The sequence below is a fragment of the Amblyomma mixtum genome, chromosome 3 (genome assembly GCF_055824585.1).
Source record: "Amblyomma mixtum isolate Tamu chromosome 3, ASM5582458v1, whole genome shotgun sequence".
Taxonomy (NCBI): Eukaryota; Metazoa; Arthropoda; class Arachnida; order Ixodida; family Ixodidae; genus Amblyomma; species Amblyomma mixtum.
The window spans coordinates 224273050-224297595 of record NC_143014.1 but is presented as its reverse complement, the minus strand read 5'-3'; the positions used below and the strand labels follow the sequence as shown (position 1 = coordinate 224297595).

Below are 24546 nucleotides of genomic sequence, written 5' to 3'. Positions count from 1 at the left end.
GTAGACATGTAGTATGCAGTCTTCCTCGACTAGCCTGGCTTCCAGGACTATTGAGGATTTGAGGGCTCTAGGAGGCTCGTTTGTGGCAACCCTGTATCCCGGTAGCCGATCAACGTGCACATCGTACAAAAAATGAGGGTGCCAACAGGGGTGCCCTAACAGTGCTCATAAGGCATCAACTGGAGGGTACTGACAAACTATGCCCCTCGTGTGCCTCTGGAGTGGATGCCATTATCAAATTTTCTGGGCAAGTGGCTTATCACGCTTTTGTCACGTGAATAACCTTTATAACAACTATACAGTCAGATGTGGCTGAAGAAGCAGGTTCGACATCTGTGCGCATGGTTGGTAGATTATGTTATTTTTTCAAAATGTTGATATGATCTGTTTAGACTTATGCCTTTGCTCCACTGTTGTTTCTTTTGGAACAGGCATGTTTCTTCAGAAAAATAGTTGCCGCTACGAATATTGAGTATGCTGCTGTGCCGGCCCTAGATGGCTCGCACATGACGTTAGAGACTCCGGCGTACCGCGTGTCGCTGCCAAGGCGCAGGGGTTAGCGCATCAGGTGACTGCAACACTTCGCGAAAAAGTAAAAAAATAAAACCGTACTGCCAGTTGGCGTATTTATTTCTCGCTTCCAGGGTATTTTTTCGCGGAGTTTTTTGAACACGATAGACGAAATAAGTGTTACTGCAAAATTTGCAGTTGGACTGCAGTTGGACCCTTGAGGCCTCTTACTCAAGCGCTTTTTGAACGTACTATCACGACCAAAAGAAATGCGATCAGAGCGCAGGTCGAGCTGAGTATTCGAAAGAGCAACTTTTGAGAAGGAAAACCGAGGCTCCTCTACTCTCTTCCTCGATTTTTTTTTTTCACATTCCCTCAAAATGCGGACTCAACTCGACTTCTGTCGGGCTCATGTATCCACGGGACGAATACCCTGTGTTGGCTGACGCTCTGACAACCGGTTCCGTTGCGCAGTTTCCACAGCTATTCTAAAAAATTTTTTTTTTTTTCAGCGAGAGAGCTGCCGGGCGCTCCGTGTTAGAAGGAGCACAGGGAACACTGTGAGTAGCGAGAGAGGAGGCGGCCAGAGATGATTATCCTAGGGCGAAGACACGATCTTGCACCCCTGCCTCGCGCTATGGCTCATCGGTTGAGAAGCGCTGTCCTGAAACGCCGCCATATATTTCGCATCGGCTCCTGGACAATGCAGACCACTGGGAGGCCAGATCTGCGAATTTCCGCTACCTATCACCGAAAATCACTTATTGTGCAAGGATCGATTTGCCCCAGACCTCAGCGTGAGCACAAAATGTTTTCTTATGCTAGAGCAAACACGAAACAGAGCAGCAGAAGCGATTTCAGTTGAAAAGTGACGTGAAAGCAAAAGTCCACTGATTTTGCGGACATCAGCTAGAGGACTACCACGGTGCGTATAGCTCTGACTTCCCGCATTCCCCGGAATGGAGAAGAAATGAGCCTTTTAATATACAAATTTAATACACAAACAGTGCCAGTACAAAAAGATGGGAGGGGGTTGGGGGTAGTGCAATATCCACATTCGATCGCTTATTTTCTAGACAGATGCTGCCGCACGCTCACATCCGTGTTCACAAGACAGCAGGGAATCAGAACTGTTGGAATTATCAGAATTTCGTGCTGATCACTAACGATATCAGAAAAGCAGGAACATTGCCTCGTGTGGCAACAAAATGCAGTTCCAATGAATGGATGGAAATGCTATGCTAAGGCCACAGTAGAGAGAAACTCGACGCGATTGTAATGAGTACTTATTAGCTCTTGCCAGCTATGTCCCGCAGTCTCCAGTCGAAGTTTCACAGCCAGTGTTTCCTTTTCGTTTTTCGAACCTTGGTGGTGGTAGTAGTTTATTTAACAATAAAAAGTGAACGAAAAGAATGTTGCCGGCTGCGGCCGTGAGCGCTTTCGGGATTTGTTTCATGCATGGATGCGCGGGCAGAAAAAAAAAATTCAGCATTACTTGAAACGCATCTCAACGTCACAGACTGAAGCACAAAAGGGTTTACCTCTCCCAAGCTATTATCGGGAACGGGTGGGAGATGAAGGGGGCTAACACACTGTGATATTGCTTTCTTTTCCTCTCCGCAGCTACTGACCCAACGACTTGAACGCAATATGTTTGTACCTTTCTGATGCGCCTTATTCTGCCAATTTTCTCTTATTTACTGTTACCATATCAGCTTTCTCTTAGAATTCTACATAGCACTGGCAGTGTGTGAGTAAACAATAAAAACACTCGCCATGCTTCGAAATCTCGGGTTGATGTTTCACTCCAGGTGTTTTTTCTGGAATTGCGAAATAAACGTTTGCATGGCGAACGGGAATCAATAACACACAAGCTACGCGCCACGCGCCTTTGACGGCAGAAAAGGCTGTGACAACACACATGGCAACCGCCCTTTGAAACCAAGAGGTCATCTACTATTCCGCTGCATTCATTTCGACATCATCCGTAGTTTTACGAAGGCCATAGCCCATAGATGTCTTGTGGCCCTTTGTTATGGATGCCAGTGGAACCTACGAAGCTTTATTTTGTAATATTGTTTGCCGTGGCTGCCACTGCTAGTCATCAAAATATTTTTCAGGGTCGTGAGAAAAGAATAACTACAAAACAACGTGTACAACTCTGGAAAAAATGGAAACAAAATATAATTTCTGTAAATGTCAAAGATATAGAGACTTTGTGTTCAGGAAAGTAAACACAGTGCTAAATTCTACACAAAACACACAGAAAGACGGACAGGACGGGCGCTGACTCCAACTGAACACAATGTTACATCAACTAGCCCCGCAAAAGGTCACATACGAAATAGTACCTCCTAAAAAAGAATCCCCAGGCACCATGGCAGGGCCGCAAAGGGGTGCGTGGAGGCGAAAGAAGCCGTACGAGTGTGCCAAACACGTTCGAGCGCGGTCGGTCGTCATTGTCGGGGCGTCTATCCCCCCTCCGTGACTAACCGCCTCCTTCTGCCACCATGCGAGCGAGAGGAGGTCAAGGTAACACAGAGAGGAGGATCAGACCGTCTCGGAGGAGCGCTTTTTCGCTTCCACGGACAAGTGGAGCCGCCCTGGTGGTTGAACTAACGTCTTGTCCAAGATGGCCGCCGTGGTACCCCCGCCTTAATGCTTCATAATAAAAACTAGTGTAGTACGAGGAGGTACCCAAAAGAAACCGGACTTATTTTTGTTTGAACTTATTTGTTCACATTTTAACCACAGACCATCAATCTTCTTCAAAGTATTCCCCACTTGCAATGATACGCTTGTTGAATCTTTCATTCCATTTTTCGAAACATTGTTTAAATTCATCTTTTGTGATGCTTGACAATGCCTCCGTCGTTTTTTTCTTCACCTCAGCAACATCAGCGAAACACTTTCCATTCACCTATATTTTCATTCTAGGAAACAAAGAAAGTAGCACGGGGCAAGGCCAAGAGAGTATGAGGGTTGAGGAATAGGGGTCATGCCATTTTTGGTCCAAAATTGTCGTAGAGACGGCTGTGTGAGCAGGGGCATTGCCATGATGGAAAAACCAGTCACCCGACCGACACAAATCTGGCCGCTTCCACTGCACACTCTTGCCCAATCTTTTTAAAACATCCAAGTAGAAAGCCTGGCTAACTGTCTGACCCTGCGGAACAAATTCTCAATGGACGACTCCTCTCACGTCGAAAAAACAAATCAGCATTGTTTTGAGGTTTGGTTTCACCTGACGAGCTTTCTTGAGGTGAGGTGAATTTGAAGTTTTCCATTGGCATGATTGTTGCTTTGATTCAGGATTCGATTCAGGAACACTTGAGTTGTCCCCATAGCATCGTCCTTGTACGTCTTTCTTAATATTTCAAGAGTTTCCATTCAACTTTTTCCGAGCAAAAATCAAAATTTCACCGGCGCGCGCTGTTCACGAAAATCAGCCATTGCAAAAACGACATTCACACAAAACAATCGTCACTCTAAAACTCTGCATAAACTAGTCTGACCTCCTTCAACGACGGCACTCGGCTTACTGACTCTGGAATGTTCGTTCTATGCGCCCCTAGTGGCAAAGCGCGGTACCACAGAAGCTTTGCTGACCAAAAAATTTAGTCTGGTTTCTTTTGGGTGCCCCCTCGTATTGCATGAACATCCTTGGATGATTTCTAAGTTTCTTTTTCTTTGTTTGACCTGGAATGAAAAATGTACAAAGTTACCACACTGGCAATCAAACTAACAGCATCGTGAAACACTAGGAAGCATCAGCTATGCAAAACTTACCGGGCATAGTAAGCCCTGACATCCTGATGGGTCATCTCAACAACATCCTCAATGGTGCACTGAAAGGGTGAAAAAAAAATGCGCTTACAAAGGCTGCCAATACTCATATTTACATACTTGCATCTGTGCATCAGTCGTACAGAATTCGTAGCCAAATGGAGGAATTGGGGTGGCGACAAAGGTGTAGAAAATAAACTAAATGCTGGGTACATAAGCACAAACCTGCTACCGAGGTGCTCACACACAGGCACATTAATGCCACTGTGCTTAATGGCCAAAGTTTTGATGCCACATGCACAAATTTAATGGCACTCCTTACTGCTATTTGCAATCTACTGAGTTCTTAGCTCATTCACCTATGAAATGCGTACTCTTGTTACCATTCCTTGCACAGAACAGCATATCAAGTTTGTCAGAAACTACCTCCAATTGAGTAAATTATTTAATTATAGCTTTTGGTCCGACATTGTATCTCCAAAACACTTTTGTTGTGATTGGCACCACTGTTGCCTGTACTTCTGACGCTCTTGGCTTCTATGCTGACACGGGATCATGGGTATAGACCAGATTTTCCAGCAATCTCGGGGGCGCAGCCAGAGCAAAAATACACTCCACAAAATTTGCCACTTCCACTCCTAAAAGGTAGTGCCTGAAGATTTGGGGACATTTTGAGTTAATTACCGCATTATATTTCTCAGACCTCGCTGTATCAATTCCCATGACTAGTTTCTGAAAATAAAAAAACTTTAAAAGAGCAAAAACAAACTGAAACTGGATTTCAACCAAAGTATGACGTCTAGGATGCTGTCGAGAAAACCTTGCATGTGCATTGGCTGGCTAAAGTGGTGATTGTAATTGACAGCTTTGATCATCATTTGTCTGAAATAACCAAAAACAAGCTCGAGCCGCCGCGGTGGCTCAGTGGTTATGGGGCTCGACTGCTGACCCGAAAGACGCGGGTTTGATCTCGGCTGCGGCGGTCGAATTTCGATAGAGGCATAATTCTAGAGGCCCGTGTACTGTGCGATGTCAGTGAACATTAAAGAATCCCAGGCGGTCGAAATTTCCGAAGCCCTTCACTACGGTGTCTCTCATAGCCTGAATCACTTTGGGATGTCAAACTCCTTTTAAACCAAACCAAACCAAACCAAAAACAAGCTCGAAAATTTTTTTTTTTTTTGGCAAACGCAAAGCTAATACAGATAGGTGTGCAGCTTGTGACATCACACAACGTAAGGTTGCCCACAAAAACTGCACCGATCGAGGCCACGAAAAACTCAGGGGGGCACTTTGTTGACCTAAAGTGCCGTGAGGCAAAAGCCTTTAGCGCGGTGTTGCTGCTTGTGTCACTGATGTGTGGTGCAGATGTTAATCAAGTACACAATTGTTTGTGAATCTTAAATGCTGGAGACACTGGAGGGCGTTTGGGAGGCATCCGTCTGATTCGACGCCTTTCTGCAAACACTCTCCAGCGTCCTAGACAAGGAGAACTACATATGCGTTGGCAGGGAGTAGCGCAGCCATTAGCACGCTCGGCTGCGGAACGGAAGGGTGGTGGTTTGAATCCCATCGTGCACAAAAATTTTTTTCTGGTCTGACTAGAAAAGCGTGACACCTGAGCTGACAACCTTCTGTCGATAATGATGAGGCATTAAAGGCTTTTGCCTTAAAATTTTTGCCGAAACAAAATGCCACCTGGCTATGAAATTTGACATGAAGGACTAGAAGGCTGCGAAGATACTACTGCGAAAATTTATATAACATTGCGTGGAGGAAAAAAAAACGAAAAAAAAAAAACGCCAGAGTTGCCCTTTACAGCATTACGCATTTCTTCTGTGCATGTGACATGGTCATAAGCCCAGTAAATTCCATGTCTTCCACCAGTACATTATGTTCTCGATCTTTTACTGGCTCCAGTGTTCCGCATTTGCCAATGCTGTGTGGCTCTTCAGTGACTATTTTCAAACTGAGAGCTATGTACGACATACTAAAGGATATCTTAGTACTGAACTTATGCAAACTCCAAGAATTGCTGCCCTGCAACTTGACTTGTGAGATGCCTGTCACATCCATCTTGTAATGTTCAACACATGCAGGGAGAGTTATTGCTAGTGTCTTGTATACATGGCAACATTTCTGATCTCACATATAGGGTGCTTCACTTAAGACTACACAATTTTTAAAAATGGGCTTTTTGAGTAGAAGAGCGCTTTTTTCGGCATAGCATTGTCAGCGGTGAACTACTACATCAGAAACAGCTAAGGCGTGCTAGCTAGCAGGCTGGTTAACTAATACTGAATACTTAACTTTTTAACTATTACTGTTAGGCTCCTTAATTACTGTGGGGTATGTAGCCCACTGTAAGTAATATATATATGTTTTTAGAATTTCGGAAACACGATTACCCTCGGCGCTGTGGCCCAATAAATTTTGACTATTTCGACGAGTTCTATGCACTGGAGAGGTTGCTTTGCCTGCTTCTCAAAAGCGCACGCGTTTTGGCGTGATGTAGCTGAAATTTGTTGGGCCACAGCACTGAGGATAAGTCTTCTCACCGAGGATAACAGAGTCTTCTAAATTCTAAAATCTGATATGGATATTACTTACAGTGGGCTACTCGCCTCTCGGTAAATAAGGAGCCTGACGATAATAGTTCAAAAGGTAACTATTCAGTATTAGTTAACCAGTCTGCTAGTTAGCACATGATGCACTTCACCGCTGACAATGCTATGCTGAAAAAAAAAAAAAAAAGGTCTTCTAACTCAGAAAGCCTATGTTTAAAAATTGTGTAAAGTCTTAGGTGAAACGCCCTGTATAATTCCTGTATAATTAAATGATACAAATAACTCCTCATTTCACCGAAATGGTGCTAGGCTTTATACAGAGCATATTTCAGCCGGTTTTCCAACAGCAATATGTAGGCAAGAGAGGAAAAATATATACACTTCATCAGATTTTCTGCATTTCTTTGTTTTTTTTTTTTTTTGCAGCTCTGCTAACTGTCACACATTTACAGCACGTGTTCGTCAGCACCATGAAACTAACAATCATTGATGAGGCTCTGTTTAGTTTCTATAGCCTGTATGCAGCATACAGAAGACAACCAGCCTAATATCACACTTAGCTGCTCCCTGCCATCAGTCTTGAGAGTAAAAATACCGTACCCGAAAATTGCCTCCTTGGCGTCGTACGAAGCACGACCCCTCTTCGTTGTCAAAAAAGGGATGTATGCCCATCAAGGCGCGGTTCAGTCCCTTGTTCCTTGGGTCAGTGCTGTCCCAAGGGGCCATCTCTATCTCAACAACATACAGTGGAACTTCTTCTCCCTGTTTTATTTAGAGAAAAATAAGGAGGAGGAACGAGGTCCAGAAGGTGCATGAGAAACACAGCAGATATGCATGTAGAACTAATCTCAATGAAAAAGTAAAATGTTGTCGTGTCCGGTCGCTGTGTTGAATGCAGCGAAAGACGCACACGGTACTTTAAGACTTCGTTTATTTAAAGCCGATGAGGGTGCGACCAGCGTCGACCGAGGCAGGAGCCGAACTGGCCGCCCGAAGAAAGGAGGGAGCGGAGAAGCGTCCACGGGAGGGAGTGGCTTCCCAAAACAGGAGGAGGATGCGGGGGCGCACACACACAAAAGCAATAAGGGGACACAACACTTCCTTCCCCCTTAGAAAGTTGCCTGGTATCGTGCAGGGGGTCGGCGCTCACGCGTGGAGGCGCGCTGGCTTTGTGCGCTCGGGGGAGAAACACTTGTAGGCTGGCTGTTGTTCGCTGTGTCTCCTAGGTCTGTCCTGGGCGAAGTCTCTTCTTCCGGGAAGAGGTGCCAGGCTATGTGGGAAGATGGTGCACGTGCTCTCTCCGCTGGCGGACAGCTCTCAGACGGCGTCGTAAATCTACGCAGCTGGTTGAGATGTCGGCGTGCTACTGTGCCATGTATGTTGACGAGCCAAGAGCGCAGGCCTATGCGTCTGACAATTGTAGCTTCCTCCCAGCGTGGCTTTTTCAGAAACTGTCGGGCGAGGACGCGCTGCCCCTCATTAAGCGTGCCGCAGCGCGGAATTGCTTTTTCTTCCCGGAACGTCTCTGCCTTTGGCTCGGGGAGGATGGCTGTGAGCTGGGTTCGCATTTCACGCTCGAACATCATTTTCGAGGGGGTCTCGCCTGTTGTGCTCTGAACCGTCGTGTGCTGCTTGAAGAGAAAGCGCGCAAGGCGGCGCTGCAGCGAGCCTGTCTGATCTCTTTCAAGGGCGCGTTTTAGCTCGGCTACGTAGCGCTCGGCTTGTCCGTTTGTCGCTGGGTGGTAGGGGGCCGATGTAACTGATGAGATCCCGTTGTCGCGATAAAACTTGAGGATCTCCGCAGACACAAACGGTGTTCCGTTGTCCGACACTACCTTGCGCGGCAGGCCGAACGTTGCAAATAGTGATCGGAGGTTGTCAATGACTGCTGCCGAAGTCGTCTGTCCCATTTGCCTTATCTCAAGCCACTTTGTGTAGGCATCTACGACCACAAGGAAAGTGCAGCCCTCAATTGGTCCTGCAAAATCAATGTGCAGTGTGTGCCATGGTGTGTCTGGCTTTTCCCATTCTGGGACAGGAGCTTTCGGCGGGGCGCTCCGGCTGCTCTGGCAAGGCTTGCATTCTCGCACCACTGTTTCGATGTCGTTGTCAATGCCAGGCCACCACATGTAGCTTCTGGCACACTTTTTCATTGCAACGATGCCCCGATGTCCGGCGTGGATGAGAGACATAGCTTGTGCGCGTAGTTCTCTCGGCATCACAACTCGGGACCCAAATATGATGCAGCCGCGATGGGTGCTCAACTCTGTAGCTCGCCTGCGGTAAGCGTCGAAGTTGTCCCCTTTGAGTTTATGCACGTTGCCTTGTTGAACAGCTGTGTAAACTAGCCGGAGAGCTGCGCACTTCTGCGTAGATGCTGCAACTGTGCCTGCTGTAAGCGGAGGTTCTGGCAGTGCTTCGAACATCAGAACGTCTCCTGGTGGAAATGGTTCGTCAACAGTTGCGTCTAGTGGCAGACGGCTTAGCGCATCGGCGTTTTGATGTTTACTCCCATTGCGGTAGACCAGAGCGTAGTCGTACGCTGAGAGTTTGATGCACCAACGTGTCATTCGCGGAGACAAAGTTGGTGGCATAGGCCTTTGTGGTCCCAGAATGCCCAATAGCGGTCGGTGATCGGTTATAAAGGTCACCTTCCGGCCGGCAATGTACTGGTGAAAATGTGTCGCCGCGTAGACGATGGCTAGCCCTTCTTTGTCAAGTTGCGCGTAGTTGCGTTCTGCTTGCGACAACGTACGTGAGGCGAAGGCGATGGGAGCTTCCCTTCCTTGCTCGTCAGTTTGCGATAGAACCGCGCCGACTCCGTACGGTGATGCGTCGCAAGCCAAAAGCAGAGGCTTCCTTTCGTCGTAGTGGCGGAGGACTGTACATCTTCGAATCAGGTCTTTCAGGGCATCGAATGACTGCTGATGGCGTGGCGACCATGTCCATGTCACATCTTTCCGAAGGAGTTGGTATAAGTCGTTGGCCACGGTAGCTCTTTGTTCCAAGAACCGGTCGTAGAACGTCAAGAGTCCGAGAAAAGCCTGTAGCTCCTGCTTGTTTGTTGGAGCTCGTGCTTCTGTGATCGCTCGCACTTTGTCCTCGGTAGGGTGAATGCCTTCCGCATCAATTCGGTGTCCCAGAAATTGCACCTCTGGCACCGCAAAACAGCACTTCGATTTGCTTATGCACAAATTAGCGTTTGCTAGCCTTTCGAGAACGAGCTCTAGGCGCACTGCATGCTCTTCAGTGGAAGTGCCACTGATGATGACATCGTCAAGGTAGACACAAACTCCTGGGATGCCCTGAAGCACTGTCTCCATGAATTTTTGAAATATGGCCGGGGCTGCAGCTACGCCAAAAGGCAGTCGCTTGACTTTGTACAAGCCTTTCAGTGTGTTAATTGCCAATAATTCAGCAGTTGACTCGCTCACCTTCAGCTGCTGATACGCCTGGGTGAGGTCCAATGTGCTGAAGACTCTTGCGCCACGCAGTACACTGAATACTTCTTCAGGTGTCGGTAGCGGGTAAGAGGACGCTTTAGTCGCAAGATTGACGGTGCTCCGGTAGTCTCCGCAGAGGCGTATGGTTCCGTTCTTCTTGCGAACTACGACAAGTGGTGTGGCCCATTCTGAATGCTGCGTCGGCTCGATGACACCTTGCTGCTCCAGTTTGTCCAACTCTTTTTCAACTGAATCTCGGAGAGCAAACGGCACCGGCCTGGCCTTCAGAAATTTGGGTTGCGCGTTGTCCAACAACTCCAGTGTGACCGGGGGCCCTTCGTTTCCTGGAATCTCTTCCGAGAATACTCTTTCGTATTTCTCTTGCAGTTGCTCAACCATGTTCTGGCTCGGCGTCTGGTGTATGCCGCATATCATCACGCCTAGTGGAGAAAACCAGTTTCTCCCTAGAAGGCTTGATCCTGTGCCCTTCACAACAAGCAGAGGTAGCGTATGGGTCTGGCCGTTGTAGTTAACCTGCACGTTGGCAGAGCCCAATAGTGGCAGATTCTGTCCTGACCACGTTCGCAGGTGCGTGTCGTCTTGTTGCAGGGCGGGTGCGTCAGATGGCCATGAAGTTCGAAACGTGTCCTCACTGATCAGAGTACAGGCTGCGCCGGAGTCCACCTCGAACTTAATCAGCTGGTGATGTACGCTTACTTCTGTAAAAACCTTCGGTCGCGTGCCGAGATTCATGGTGTTCAGGTCGTACAACACAGATGGTGTTGCTGATGTTGTTCCATGGAGATCAGATAGCGGCGTATTCTCTGAGGCGTTGACGCTGTGATTAGGCTGGGAAGGTGACTTTATCTTGGCAAGTCTCCGTTTCGTAATGCATGCTCTTTCGATATGCCCTCGCTTGTGGCAAAAATTACACGTGGCTGACTGGAATCGACATCCCTGGGGGTTGTGTTGGTCGTCACACCGCCAGCAGCGTTGTGCCTTTTTGACCGATTTTACAACAACAGAAGGCTTGCGCACCTGGTTGCTTGTCTGGTGTACCGGCTCGGTGTTCCGGCAAATCCCTCTCTGCTGGTGACCGGCGCTCTCCGCTCGAACGGCGATGTCGTAAGCTTTGCTGAATGTGAGGTCCTTCTCAGCGAACAGGCGCTGCTGCAGTGACTCGTCACTCAGTCCGCACACAAATCTGTCGCGTAACATCACGTCCAAGGGAAGCATGGTGGTGTTAGCAGAAGAAGCTGCGTCTCCCTCCTGCCCGGTAGCTGTTGTCGACAGCGTTCCAAAATTGCAGTCGGCAGCGAGCTTCTTGAGCGCGGCTACGTAGGCGCTCACAGTTTCTCCTCCCAGTTGATCTCGTCGTTGGAAGCGAGCCCGGCTGTAGACCTCGGATGGCCTTGGGTCGTAGTGCTTTTGCAGCGCTTTTACGATGTCGTCGTAAGACACTGCCGCTGGTGTGCTTGGCTGAATAAGGGCGCAGACAGTATCGTAGGTCTGCTCCCCGCACAGCGTCAGCAGGTTGGCCCTCTTCAAGGCTGGGTCTGTGATGTTGTTAGCTTCAAAGTAGAACTGAAGGCGTCCAACCCACGATGACCACGATGAGCCGTTGAACTCTGGTATCTGATTGGGAAACCCTCGCGTAGCCATGGCTTGTCAATAGTGTTGCGTAGCGCGGGTCGAATCCACTTTCTCGTCGCCACTGTCGTGTCCGGTCGCTGTGTTGAATGCAGCGAAAGACGCACACGGTACTTTAAGACTTCGTTTATTTAAAGCCGATGAGGGTGCGACCAGCGTCGACCGAGGCAGGAGCCGAACTGGCCGCCCGAAGAAAGGAGGGAGCGGAGAAGCGTCCACGGGAGGGAGTGGCTTCCCAAAACAGGAGGAGGATGCGGGGGCGCACACACACAAAAGCAATAAGGGGACACAACAAATGTTGAGTACAAAGGCAAACACTGTACAATTGTATACAGCTCAAGAACAAAACAGCGAATTCCCTTTCACAGCAGGCCGTCCCAACAATGGCATCAACCTATAGTCATGATGTCGTGGCCAACCACCTTGCACCTTTTGCAGCCGCTAGCAGGTGCACGCTAATGGGTGCAAGGCGGCTGACTACAGCACCACGACAGTATGAGGCATTAAAGGCTTTTGCCTTAATATTCAAAATGGGTGGCTACATTTGACAAGCTTCTATGCAACTAATGTGCCCAGTTGAAGCCATGCCTATTTGGACATATCCACTTATTTTAGGTAGTATTTATTTATTTCAGAATATTGTCAATCCCGAATGGGATTATTACAGGAGTAGGCACATGCTTAAGAATCAAATGAGCACAATGGGAACCATATAGCAAACCAGAACCAACAAGAAACACTGGTATAATGCATAGCACAAATAACAGCGAAAAACAAAGGCCACGTTGCTGCGAGTACTGTTCGTTCGAAATATTTTGTGAATTGTGAACGTTCATTATTTTCTCGAGGGTTGTGAAGTTAAGTGCAAGCATAATTCAGTTGCTGAAACCATGCACTTGTAGGAATTATAAATAAACCAGACAGTTTACCTTTCTACTTTTCAAAGTGTGAGAACGTGGTTTTTGGCATGTGGGAACCATACTACTTGGTCATATTCGAGGGCCAGCATTATAACACCAACGTAAGCAAGCTGTCTTGTCTGGCTGGTAGAGTGGGATAGGGTTCATTTAAGAAAGAACAAACTATTGAAGGTTTCTCTGGCTGTGTGTCGTATTTGCACATTCCAGCTGATACGCCTAGGTACTTGTACTTGGTGCTTTCTCGAAGAACAGTTCTGTTCAGGGAAATGCAGACCAGGGAAACTGTACAGGGAAATGCAGACCATTCTTTGTTTGTTCTAAAGAATTTTGTCAGCATTTATCATCATTTGCCAATCTGCACACCACACCACTGCCTTATGTACAAAGTTTCGCGTAATTTACAAATTTTCTTCAGTGAAACCGATTTGCATAGGCACTTTTTTTTTTTAGGTGTAGAGCCTCATGCACCCTGCCAGGAACAGGTGTCAGCATGGGGCGCGTATTACCTGGTGCTCGTCCAAAATTGCCCTAGACCCTGCAAATAAATCGGCTCCGTGTATAGGTCAAACCCAAACTTTAGGATGATTGTTTTTTTTCCTTCAAAGAAAGGTCTACCTAGCTGTCTAACCATGGCACACTATACTCAAAGAAATGTCTCAGGATGGCATTGTGTGCGGTCACCCCGTCGTGGGCACGCAGCAAGAATGGTCGCATTGCACGACACGCACTGAGGCTGCTAGGGGTGGGAGGTGCATTGATGCCAGTGCCTCCACGAGGCACTACCTTGGCCATGGCCAGGCAGGAGAGGAGCAACGAGCGCGCGCACAACTGCCTCCAGTCTGGCCGTGCTTTGATGAAGTACTGATAGCACGTTGCCTTGGAACAGGTATCCTAGCCTGTGCGACAGCATAAAACGAACAAGGGACAGGAAGGAAGCCCAAGTCTGCTGGTTAACATTTTGAAGCAGCATTTTATGCTACCAAAGATGTCCTACCTACCACAGGAAACCATGTGAGCATTAGCCCTGTACACCCTAAAATCAGCAGTACAAAATATGCCAATGTCCACTAACAGGTCACTTTCACAAGTGCTAAACCTATTAAAAAGTATGTATGCTGTTGAACCATGACATCGAGTAGTTCAGCTTCAGGAAGGGGAAGGAGGACAAGAGTGGGCAGGTTGGTCTCAGGAGAAAAACTAAGCAGACCTCATTTCTTGCAAAGGCCTTGTTTACACAGAAATTCTCTCTTCCAACACTTCTTTCTTGTCCTGCCCACAAACACAATGTGGAAACACAGCTCTGTTGCAGCATAAGATTTGCAGCGCATAGCAGCAACACACCCTGTTCCTTGTACTTGCTCCCTCTGTATAGCCACAAGATAATGCAATCCACATCAGGCAGACATGTTCTTTACTAGGTGTTGTTTAGACCATAATCACTACAAGAATGTCAGCTCAGAGACTCGCGCCCACTGACATGTTTATACATGTCTGCACATACATGAATGGAACATGCCTAGCATGAACATCCTGAACATGCCATGTTGGCAAACAGGGCTGTGGTCTATTTTGTCAGCAGCTTCCCTGTGCCATAAGATTTCACCCTTAACGGTTTTATCTGGATGGAACATCACTCGCTTTTGTCTTTGCTTTGCGAAGTGGTGCCACTGTATATATGCAATGTGCAAATGTTTTTTTAAATCAAAACAGTATACAAGATTACTCAGTTAAATTGAGACAAGCATGCATGACACTTGAAAGAATTGAACAAACTGTTATTACAATAGCTATTTCAATAAAGTGAAATTTGCCCCACTAAGCTTCAAGTGTACTCTATACAAACTCATGAAAGTTTGGCGCCAGAGGACAAATCACATTCGCTAGCAGTGGGAAAAAGATCGTGCACAAGGTTTCGAAATAATTACTTACAATGTCGACCCGAACATTTGACTCTTTTTCACACCAGCACCACTCTGAAGTTAGTACAACATGGTTCTTGTTCGGGAATGCTGCGTTCGTATAACAGCTGCACAAACAAAAACATGGTTCACCCTTTCTGTAACACAGTGATACAACCACAGAAAATATCAGCCTAATAAGATTTTTATTTTGACACACAAGCTTTTTAGGCCTTAGCTCGCTTTAGCACTATGGACAAGAATACAAATTAGGCCAATGTTTCTTTGCACTGCTCTGATAACTCACTCAGCCCCAGTAAAACTTAGTCTATCAAAGCTGAGTAATCTGTTAGGTATGAAGGGGATGTGCTTGTAGATTCTCCTACCACAAATATTTCCCAAAGACGATTAATATGAGCCGAGTTCAGCCCTTTCCTCATGATGCAGTCCAGGTGCCCAGACAGTTATCGTGCAATTCCATCCTCCTTCAGAGCCCCTCAGGTTTTTGCTCTACTTTCCCAACTTTCCATGCTGGTGTCGTTCATAGCAAAAAGAAGAGTTTGCGATGCTGTGCCCAGTGATCTATGTGACATACTGTACTTAAAATTTTTTTTTAACGTGTTAGCATTAGAAATGCCAACCTTAGCTAGAATTGGCCATTCACCGTGACTTTGAGGCTTCGGCCAAAGTGGAATGTGGAGACGAGGAAAATGCAGTTGGAGTGTGGTGGGGGAGGAGGTGGATGGACAGGGTGAAAGCGAAAAGGAGAGTGGAGAGCATGACAGTGAGAAGACAAGCAAGTGAATACGAGGACAGGGACCCTCACCACCAGCTGCCTCTGCTCCACTAAGGAAGTGTGGCGCATAGAGAATACATGTACACGACGGACACCTCTGCCAGCAGCAGCAGCAGTGGTGCTGGCAGACCGCACCCTTCTCTCTCCCCCATTTCCTCTCTGGCTGTTGAGTGAGCAGGAAGCACCTCTGGGCTCTTCACAGTGGTGCCTTGCATGATCTGTCACTTCCGCCGATAGATCACCCCCGAGGATGAAGCAAAGCACAGAGTAACGAAATTCTGAGCCTCTGCCATGGCGTGCCACATATCAATGCATGCCCTGCAGCATGAATCACACTGATTGTCAGTAAATTTTTTTTTCTGTCCTCACAAAAGCGAACTGCGAGCTTACTGCTCGACCTGCCTTCCCACCACTTTGCTCGGATTGGCACCTACAGTTTGCGGTGCTAACCAAACCTGGTTATTAGCTGTTGCCTACTCACTGTGACATGAAGGAATCCCACAAAATGGCAGGGATTTAAAACAGGAAGCAATCATGCTGCAAGACAAAGTCCTCAGCTGTATACAGGGCTGCTCTATTTGGCTCAAACGTCCGTCAGCACGATCTAACCATCGGGAAGGTTTATTAACCATGTTGAAAATGTGCTTCAGTATTCTCTGCAAAGCACCACTGAAGAAAAAAAAAAAGAAACCTTTTCCCCTGTTCCATCTAGCATGCATATAGCATGAAAACAATTTTAACGTGGCAGCATCAAAGAAAAGTCACAATGAAAGGGTTCAAAAAGCGCTTCTGGCTCTTTCAAAGTAGTTTTTGAGTGTGACTCTGGTATTTGCCTGCTCCGGGCGTTGGGTTTTGACAAGGTTAACAGCAAAGATGACAACATATTTCACAAAGTTTATTCACTGGGCATGCCCAGATACCTAATATCGGCTTCTCAACCTGTACTAATCTTAAGCACTAAGTAATTTATATTGATATTAACAAGCAAATGTTTCACTTATTTCAGCAATGGTCCTCATGCAAAATTATGCAAGCAAGCCTTTCCAGAAACCCTAATGGAGTTGAGCAAGATGACTGACCACCTCATGCAACCACAATGCAAGACTGCGTGTCATTAACACAATAGTGTTGAGGCTCCCGTTTAGCGAAGAACTCTGCGGCACCAGTGGCATGCGAGAAAATTTGGTCAAAATGGTAGTGACATCACACGTGGAGCCGAGGATTTGAAATGTAATAAATCGCATAAATTGTGAATATAAGGTTGCAACATGACTCAAAGTTCATAATGAAATGTAAGAATACAAAGTAAATTAATTGCACTGAATAGAAAAAAGGAGCGAGATGGGAACTGAACCCGTATCCCTTGGATCACGAGTCTGACATGTTACCTCTAGGACGCCAAGGCATGTTAATTCAATTTGGTTAAAGGGAGGCCTTGTATGTCTTGTCTGACTGTGTCTGTGTCTGAAGTGATATTCAAACAGGACTCCAAGCCACTGAAGGAAGCCATGAACGCTATTATGACATGCCCTTGAGGTAGGGCTTGAGTGCCCCGAAGTTTCTTTTCTCACTTGGTCCATACAAAATGAGTTTCATACTTAATGCTACAGTCGCAGTGTTGGTGTTGTAGCCTTTACAACTTTTATGACAAGAGCTCCGCCATCCTTTTTTCATCAAGTGCAGTAGACTGCTTGTGGAACTGTGGATAAGGTAAAAGGTGTAAAGTACAAAGAAAAAGCTGGCCTTTCCCAAGGCACATGCTCAGCATATGCATTTCCCACTTCTCAGGGGGTAATGTTCAACTGCAATGTTTAACCATTTAGCTTGTACATGCATGAAGGACAACAGACCAAACCACAGCTAACACCAATAATACCGGTGTAGGAAAATACCCATCAAATTGCTTGCATTAAGGCCTATGGGCAAGCACAAGGTTCCTGGCAGAAAAAACAAACAAACAATAAACAGAAACAAAGATCACTTTTTTTAGTACGTTCTAAGAAAACTCGTCTCAAGCAACATTCACTCGTGTAACATACGTGTCTGCTGTTGGCTCTGGGGAATCCTCAGTGATGACTGGAACAAACCGCAGCTCATACATGTACCTTGGCACTGGTGGTCTGTAGAGTAGCATCAGATTTTCAAGGCTCCACAACATGTGGTCTTTCTGTAAAAGGCACAGACTATTATTGATCACCTGCTATCCTCTTTCCTCCACCCACAATAATTCTTTCAAACATATCCGTCTTTTAACTAGTGCTAAGATAATAACTGCTAGCCAAGTAAACACTATGCTACAAGTAAGCACTGATCTGTCTGTCTGTCTGTGCACTCGGTTCCTTAGCACTACACAAGTGCCATAGAAAGAAAGGGCAATTCGGGAAAGTTGGTAAGGATTCATGGTACCTATGTCAGGACTACAGTTTTTTTTGTGTGTAATAAGCTTCAGCTGGAACAGCAGAAAGTTGGTTGAAATGCATAGCTGAGAAAAGTGTGAAAGGGAACACACAGATGAAGAACATGAATTACAAGGACAGGTGGCTGTCCTTGTAACTGTTTTTCTTCACCCGTGTGTTCTCTTTCGCGCTTTTTTCAGCTCCAGCTGAAAGCTGCTGCTTGCTCGTGCATTCTCTCATTCCCTTGTTTAATCCTTTGTGTTTGCGCTGGCACGGTTACAACTTAGTAAAACACGTTGCGGGGCTAGTTGGTTATGCATTTTCTTTCGTTAAAATTTAAGCAGCGCTAACTTTTAGGACGAATACACAGAGGACATGAGAGGACGGGCGCTGACTCCAACTATGTTTATTGAACACGTTTTTTCGTAGAACATACAATAAAAGACGACCGTGAGCGCATGCGCATCTGCGACAGACCACAAAAGGAAAGGCCAAGATGACAAAGATGACAGCAAAGGTAAATTAATGTGGGCGGCACGCATTTCGTCCCTTATTTTTAAGCAATCTGAATTCGCTGGCATGCAGGGAGACAGAAGTGGTGCTGACACACATGTCGCCTTTTGCCTTGATGAAAAATGCTTCGGATAATTCCCGAGCTAATCTATCTTTGCTCCTGCTTAGAATTTTGATTCTGTCAAGCCGTGGCTCACAGTTCTCGTTTTGGTCCTTGCAAGAACGGCAATGGGCGGGTAGATTCAGGCATGAGTCTGATGCGTTTCCCAAACTTCGTTCATGTTCCCTGGCACGTTCGTTAACACAACGCCCTGTCTGGCCAACGTACACTTTGCCACAAGAAAGGGGGATCTCATAGACCACACCCGTGGCACACCGGACAAAGGGCTTAGCGTGTTTTGTTCCACAGCCAGATGTTGCAGGGCCACTACTGCTGACTTTAGGGCACATCTTGGCCAGTTTACAAGGTGCAGAGAACACCATCGGGACGCCGTACTTGTTGCCCACTCTTTTTAGGTTATGGGACACCTTGTGGATGCATGGCGTAACCACTGGTTTGGCGTTCCCGGGTCTTTCTTTTCTGCGTGTCTTTTTCTGCCTTCCCTTGAATTTCTGTAGGAGTGCCTCGGTCACAGCTGTCAACACGTGATCAGGGAACCCTGCTTTTCGCAGTCTTTCTACCTCGCCCCGAAAGCTCTCTTGCATCATGTGAGGGCACGACTTAGCAAGTGCGGATTCCAGAGAAAGGGTCGCAATAGCCCTCTTAATAGTTTTTGACTAGGCCGAATCAAAAGGCAAAAAATCTTTCTTGGCTCTAGGGCGGTAGCACCAGCATACACACTTTTCTCCGAGCATGATGTTCAGGTCCAAAACATGGAGGCAGTTAAGCACAGGTAACTCGTAGGTAAAAGAGAGCCCTTTTCCATGTTGTACAAATTGTTCTAAAATATTCATCGCAAATTCCTCATACCGGCCTTGGTCACTTTTCTTTCAAATTACTAAAAATCATCTACATATCTAAAAATCTTCAGGACATTGCCTTCGTCAGTTAGTGAAGCCAAAGCGTTGTCGAATGATGCAAGAAAAATGTTACTCAAAACTGGAGCGACACATGATCCGATGCAAATGCCCTGGCGCTGTAGATAGCACCGGTTGTCAAACTCGATAAAAGTAGCGTTGATATAAAATTCTAAAAGTGACATGAAGTTACCTACGCTTAAGCTGGCTGTATTCTGGAATGCGATAGTACCGTTTGTTTCAATGCATTGTCTGACAGCAATAAACAGGTCGTTATGTGGTATAGAATAAAAAAGATCTTCAACATCTATGGAAAAGGCATATCCAATCTGCTCTCCTTTCACCATACTGGCAACTTCCAATGAATTCTTGGTGGCAAAGGGATCACAAAGAACCAGATTATTTAAGTGCCTAAGCATGAACCTACTAATATGTTGCTGCCAGGTCCCTTTCTCGCTAACAATCGTCCTGAAGGGTGCATCGGGTTTGTGTGTTTTCACCGCGAAGAACACGGACAAAGTATTCACTCGAGAGTCCACAATAGCTCTTGCAAAGCTCTGGAGTTCCATGGATTTACATAGGCCAACTGCCTTGGTCTTGATACGGGTTGCAGACGGTTTAACTGCCACAAAGTTCTTCTCTATCTTCTCTATTGCTTGCATCGCCATCTCGCTGTAAATACCAGACGGTACAACGACAAAGCAACCGTCTTTGTCTGCTTGCAGGAGGGACAGTCCGCTGTTCTTGCAATACGCCACAACCTTCTCAGTGAGTGCTTTCCCTTTTGTGGCGGGTTGTTTCAATGTGGTCCTCGCCAAGATGTCAACACCGTCCAGGATGCACCTCCCAGCAAACCACAAACCTCCCATAGATGTCCAGATTAAGTCTGAACGTCTATGTACCAAACCAAAATCTCTCAGACGTCTTATCTACCAACCTTTTTTCGTGGAAAAGCTGCAGACGTACCCACGACATCATATCTGCCTTAACCTAGACTTCTCGTAGATATTACTTGTCACGTCCTGGGTATGTAAGCGAGATATATAATTTAAGAATTCCATATTTTTCAATCGTTCGATATTTCGTGTTGCCTTACTGCATTTAAAGTTTGAAATCGCTGTTGACTACAAATTGGAGGCATGACCAGCGCTGCCTGTGTTTTTGTGTTTTTTCGTGCTCGCTTCACGGCAACATTATCCTGCCTAGAAAGAAGAAAAATACGGGAAGTAGTAAAGACAAATCTGAATGCACACGCATCAGGTTTCTGACTCAACTGTACGCAGTTGGTTTGAAATGCCAGTCACTTTGGTCAGGATTCGCATTGTTATTTCATTACTATTCTTACATTCAATTTATACCTTGTGCTACAGCCTGCAAGCTATCTCAACCACACTGAAAAGTGAGGACACACTAAAAAACTTGTTTGTTATTTAGCAGCCAGGACTATATAATAACCATTTTTTTCTGATTAAGCATGTTTTATTCAACTTATCTAACTATTTAAAATACAAGAATTGGTTCAGTTCAATTTTTGGGAGTTATTTTTTTTTTCAAAAATGTCTTAAATCTGCTAATCGCGCTAGCAATGATAACTATTGGAATGTTGAGCTGAGGAAAGCTTAGGCATTTGTGTTGCTGAATGTGTGACCTCATATTTCTTGATAATAAACTTCTTGAGTCCCGATTTTTATCATCATGTCAACACTGTAATCATGTCCACTGCCGGCCAAAAATTTCTCCGTTAACCCTGTGCCAGCGGCGGCCCCCTTATCCCAGCAAACTTCCGAACCTCATCTGCCCACCTGCCCTGATCCTCTCTGCTGTGCTTGCATTCTCTCTGAATCCAGCCCGTTACCCTAATGATAATTGGTCATCTTGCCTTCATGCTACATGCGCTGCCCATATGCCTGTTCTATGCTGCGGACAGGCGGCGGCGGGGAAAGTGCGGTGAATTGTCTAAGCTGCCATCGCGTTGTAGTTCGTATCGTATTTTATCAATAATAGCGCAAACTGCGCATGGCGATTGCAGCTGTGAAAAAAGTAATATGCTACAATTTAAAAATAATTAACTTATTTTTCATACCACACCAAGCCTGCTACTAAGTACAAAAAAGAGACGATACAAAATATGTGACAGTTTCGCACATCCGCACGAGGCTGGGTTCAGCCATGGCGGCAGTGGTAGAGCGCAGCGCGTGTGCGATTTCAATTGTGTTCCGTGGGAACATTGTGTTTGAAGAACCTCGACACAGAATTAATTATTCTCTTATTATTGCTGGCGAGATTGTTCAACCGTTCTTTCCTTGATGGAGCTGAAGGAAGACAGTTTGCTTGCTTTTACTACTCGGCGAAGTGGACCCGTCAGTACGAATTAGGACTACAAGTCGTTTTCACTGGCTGGGATCGTGACCTTTCTTGGTGCGTACTCAGTCTCAGTTTACTCATTGAAGTGTATTTTATGCTATTTTTGCGTTCGTAATGAAGAAATTCTAACGCATTTATCGGCACGTTATATTTTTACACTCACTCGTTTGGCTGTTTTGCCAAACTCGCTGTGTATTGAAACAAGGCTGGTGATGTATGCAACTGGCCTCTACTACCGAAATGTGGGCATGCGTTCGGATGGTGTGCCGAAGTGCGTGTGCAAGCACACTCCGCTCAGCACGACTGCCTTTTAGTGCTGCAAGGGCAACCTTTCACGCTTCATAGACTTGCGTCGGTAAAAGTGGCGTAAATTACTGGGTTTGTTTGTTGTGGTTGCTGTGCCATTCTCTTGTCACCTGTAAAAGTGAACAATTATGCTTTCTTTTGCAGCAACCCTGGCCTATTGGGCTCGGCTGAAGAGTATTGATGCCACCGCAGCTGTTAACCTGACGATTATGCTCAACGAGAAGATTCAGTGAAAGCGCCGAGCGCAATAAAATACTGACGCACTAGGAAGTCATCTGCAGTGTTTTGGGCTCCCATGATGGCCATGTACTCGCTTACTCAACTGTATTTGAGCTAGCTGGAGTGCTTGGACGTCCCGACGACTCCATAGGGAAGTCTGTGGCTGGGCTGCAGTAGGTCTCCATTCCATCTGGAATTGTAACAGGTGTCAGCTGCATCTCGTATTGCAGCTGGTTCCAGTCTGGAAATGTCTCTTAAAACAGTAGGACTGGAACCAGTTAGAAATTTTCACCTGGATATTGATATATGTATAGTCATATTCTCTTTATATAGACGTCTAGGCTACGTAGACTGGGCGTACTTACATGTTCACAAATATCTGATAAATGTAGAGCGTGATGTCTGCAGTACGTACCTACAACGTGAACTGGACCCAAATTTTCATGTTGTAGGTACGTAGATTTTTCGTAAACGGTACTAATATGGATGTCTAATGGAGGTGTCTAATGTCCAGCGTAAATATCTTGCTGATGTTTATGGTACGTTTTATGGTTTACTGGGCTGTCTTCACTGTCTCTTTCTGCCTTCATTGCTACGCGCCGATTAAAGGCCAACAGCTCAGGGCAGTAGTGGCCCTGCAACATCCGGCTATCGAACAAAATACGCTAAGCCCTTTGTCCGGTGTGCCACGGGTGTGGTCTATGAGATCCCCCTTTCTTGTGGCAAAGTGTACGTTGGCCAGACAGGGCGTTGTGTTAATGAACGTGCCAGGGAACATGAACGAAGTTTGGGAAACGCATCAGACTCATGCCTGAATCTACCTACCCATTGCCGTTCTTGCAAGGACCAAAACGATGAGAACTGTGAGCCACGGCTTGACAAAATCAAAATTCTAAGCAGGAGCAAAGATAGATTAGCTCGGGAATTATCCGAAGCATTTTTCATCAAGGCAAAAGGCGACATGTGTGTCAGCACCACTTCTGTCTCCCTGCATGCCAGCGAATTCAGATTGCTTAAAAATAAGGGACGAAATGCGTGCTGCCCACATTAATCTACCTTTGCTGTCATCTTTGTCATCTTGGCCTTTCCTTTTGTGGTCTATCGCAGATGCGCATGCGCTCACGGTCGTCTTTTCTTGTATGTTCTACGAAAAACGTGTTCAATAAACATAGTTGGAGTCAGCGCCCGTCCTCTCATGTCCTCTGTGTATTCGTCCTAAAAGTTAGCGCTGCTTAAATTTTAACGAAAGAAAACGGTTACAACGTATCCCTGAAAGCTGCCCAACCATCTTAGTTGCTAAACACCAGTGTCTTGGAGCAACTCTACGGCCATTGAATGGTGACACCAATGATTGTATCAAGGGCATCCTGTGGGCTTATATGTAGAGTTCTCTACTGCCCTGCCTCAGCTCACAATCACCACAGGGTTTCTACGGTAAATGACTCGAATCATGCCATAGTGAAAGCATTTCATCAATTGTGACTATATTGTTTCAATAGAGATAATACAACTGTTTAGAATAGCCATGTAACACTAGTTTGAAGCAGCAGAAAGGCAGCTATTTGGGGCAGAAAAACTGCTGCTCCACTGCTCATGAAATGAGGTGCGAGTTGTTATAATTATCTTTTGACCCACTTGGTCCTCTGTTAATCGCAGGCCTTTCACAACTCCACTGTCCAGAATTCCCATGTACACTGTGCCGCCATTGCCGCTGTTCAGGAAAGCACACAGTGTCCTGCAACATGCAAAATAAGTATAGTTTAATATCAGGAGTTAATAAGAGTGACAAAAACAATTGAAAAATTAAAATGAAAGCCCGTTGTGATTTTTTGCAAAAGTGTCCGTCTGTACAAGCGGGACGCGTTCACAGGAGCAAAGAGAAAGTTCGCACTTTAGATTACAAATCAAGCGGCGTGTGAAAGAAACCAACATTCATTTTAATACATGCGTTAACTACAGCCCCAGTGCTGCGACATCTAGCTGACCTTCAGCACGTTTTTAACCATTGCCTAAACGTAGCAGAGAAATGCAGAGGCCAAAATTAAAAAGGAAAGAGCGCTACGGATTCGCTGCAAGCTTTCGAACCCCTTGCCTTAATTCTCAAGCGAAGCAATTGCTCCGCCGACTGCAGTAAACCTGAGAAGCCGCAATTGCACGTGGG

General features: G+C 46.1%; 2 protein-coding genes across 2 annotated transcripts in view; one reads left to right on the top strand and one right to left on the bottom strand.

Annotated features, from left to right (window-relative positions):
- Positions 1-22436, top strand: part of LOC149353826 (box C/D snoRNA protein 1) — an 82135-nt gene extending 59699 nt beyond the window's left edge. The window contains exons 7-8 of the transcript XR_016291063.1: positions 16577-21914; positions 22311-22436. The gene's annotated coding sequence lies outside the window, so the exon portion shown is untranslated. The remainder of the gene's footprint in view (positions 1-16576; positions 21915-22310) is intronic.
- On the bottom strand, positions 632-24546 carry LOC149353825 (uncharacterized). Its single transcript, XM_089582867.1, has 6 exons — positions 24021-24546; positions 17610-17737; positions 14806-14902; positions 7464-7625; positions 4300-4358; positions 632-4209 (listed from the first exon to the last, which is right to left on the bottom strand). Exons 1-6 carry the CDS (start codon positions 24072-24074, stop codon positions 4185-4187), a joined length of 525 nt encoding a protein of 174 aa, XP_089438993.1. The 5' UTR covers positions 24075-24546; the 3' UTR covers positions 632-4184.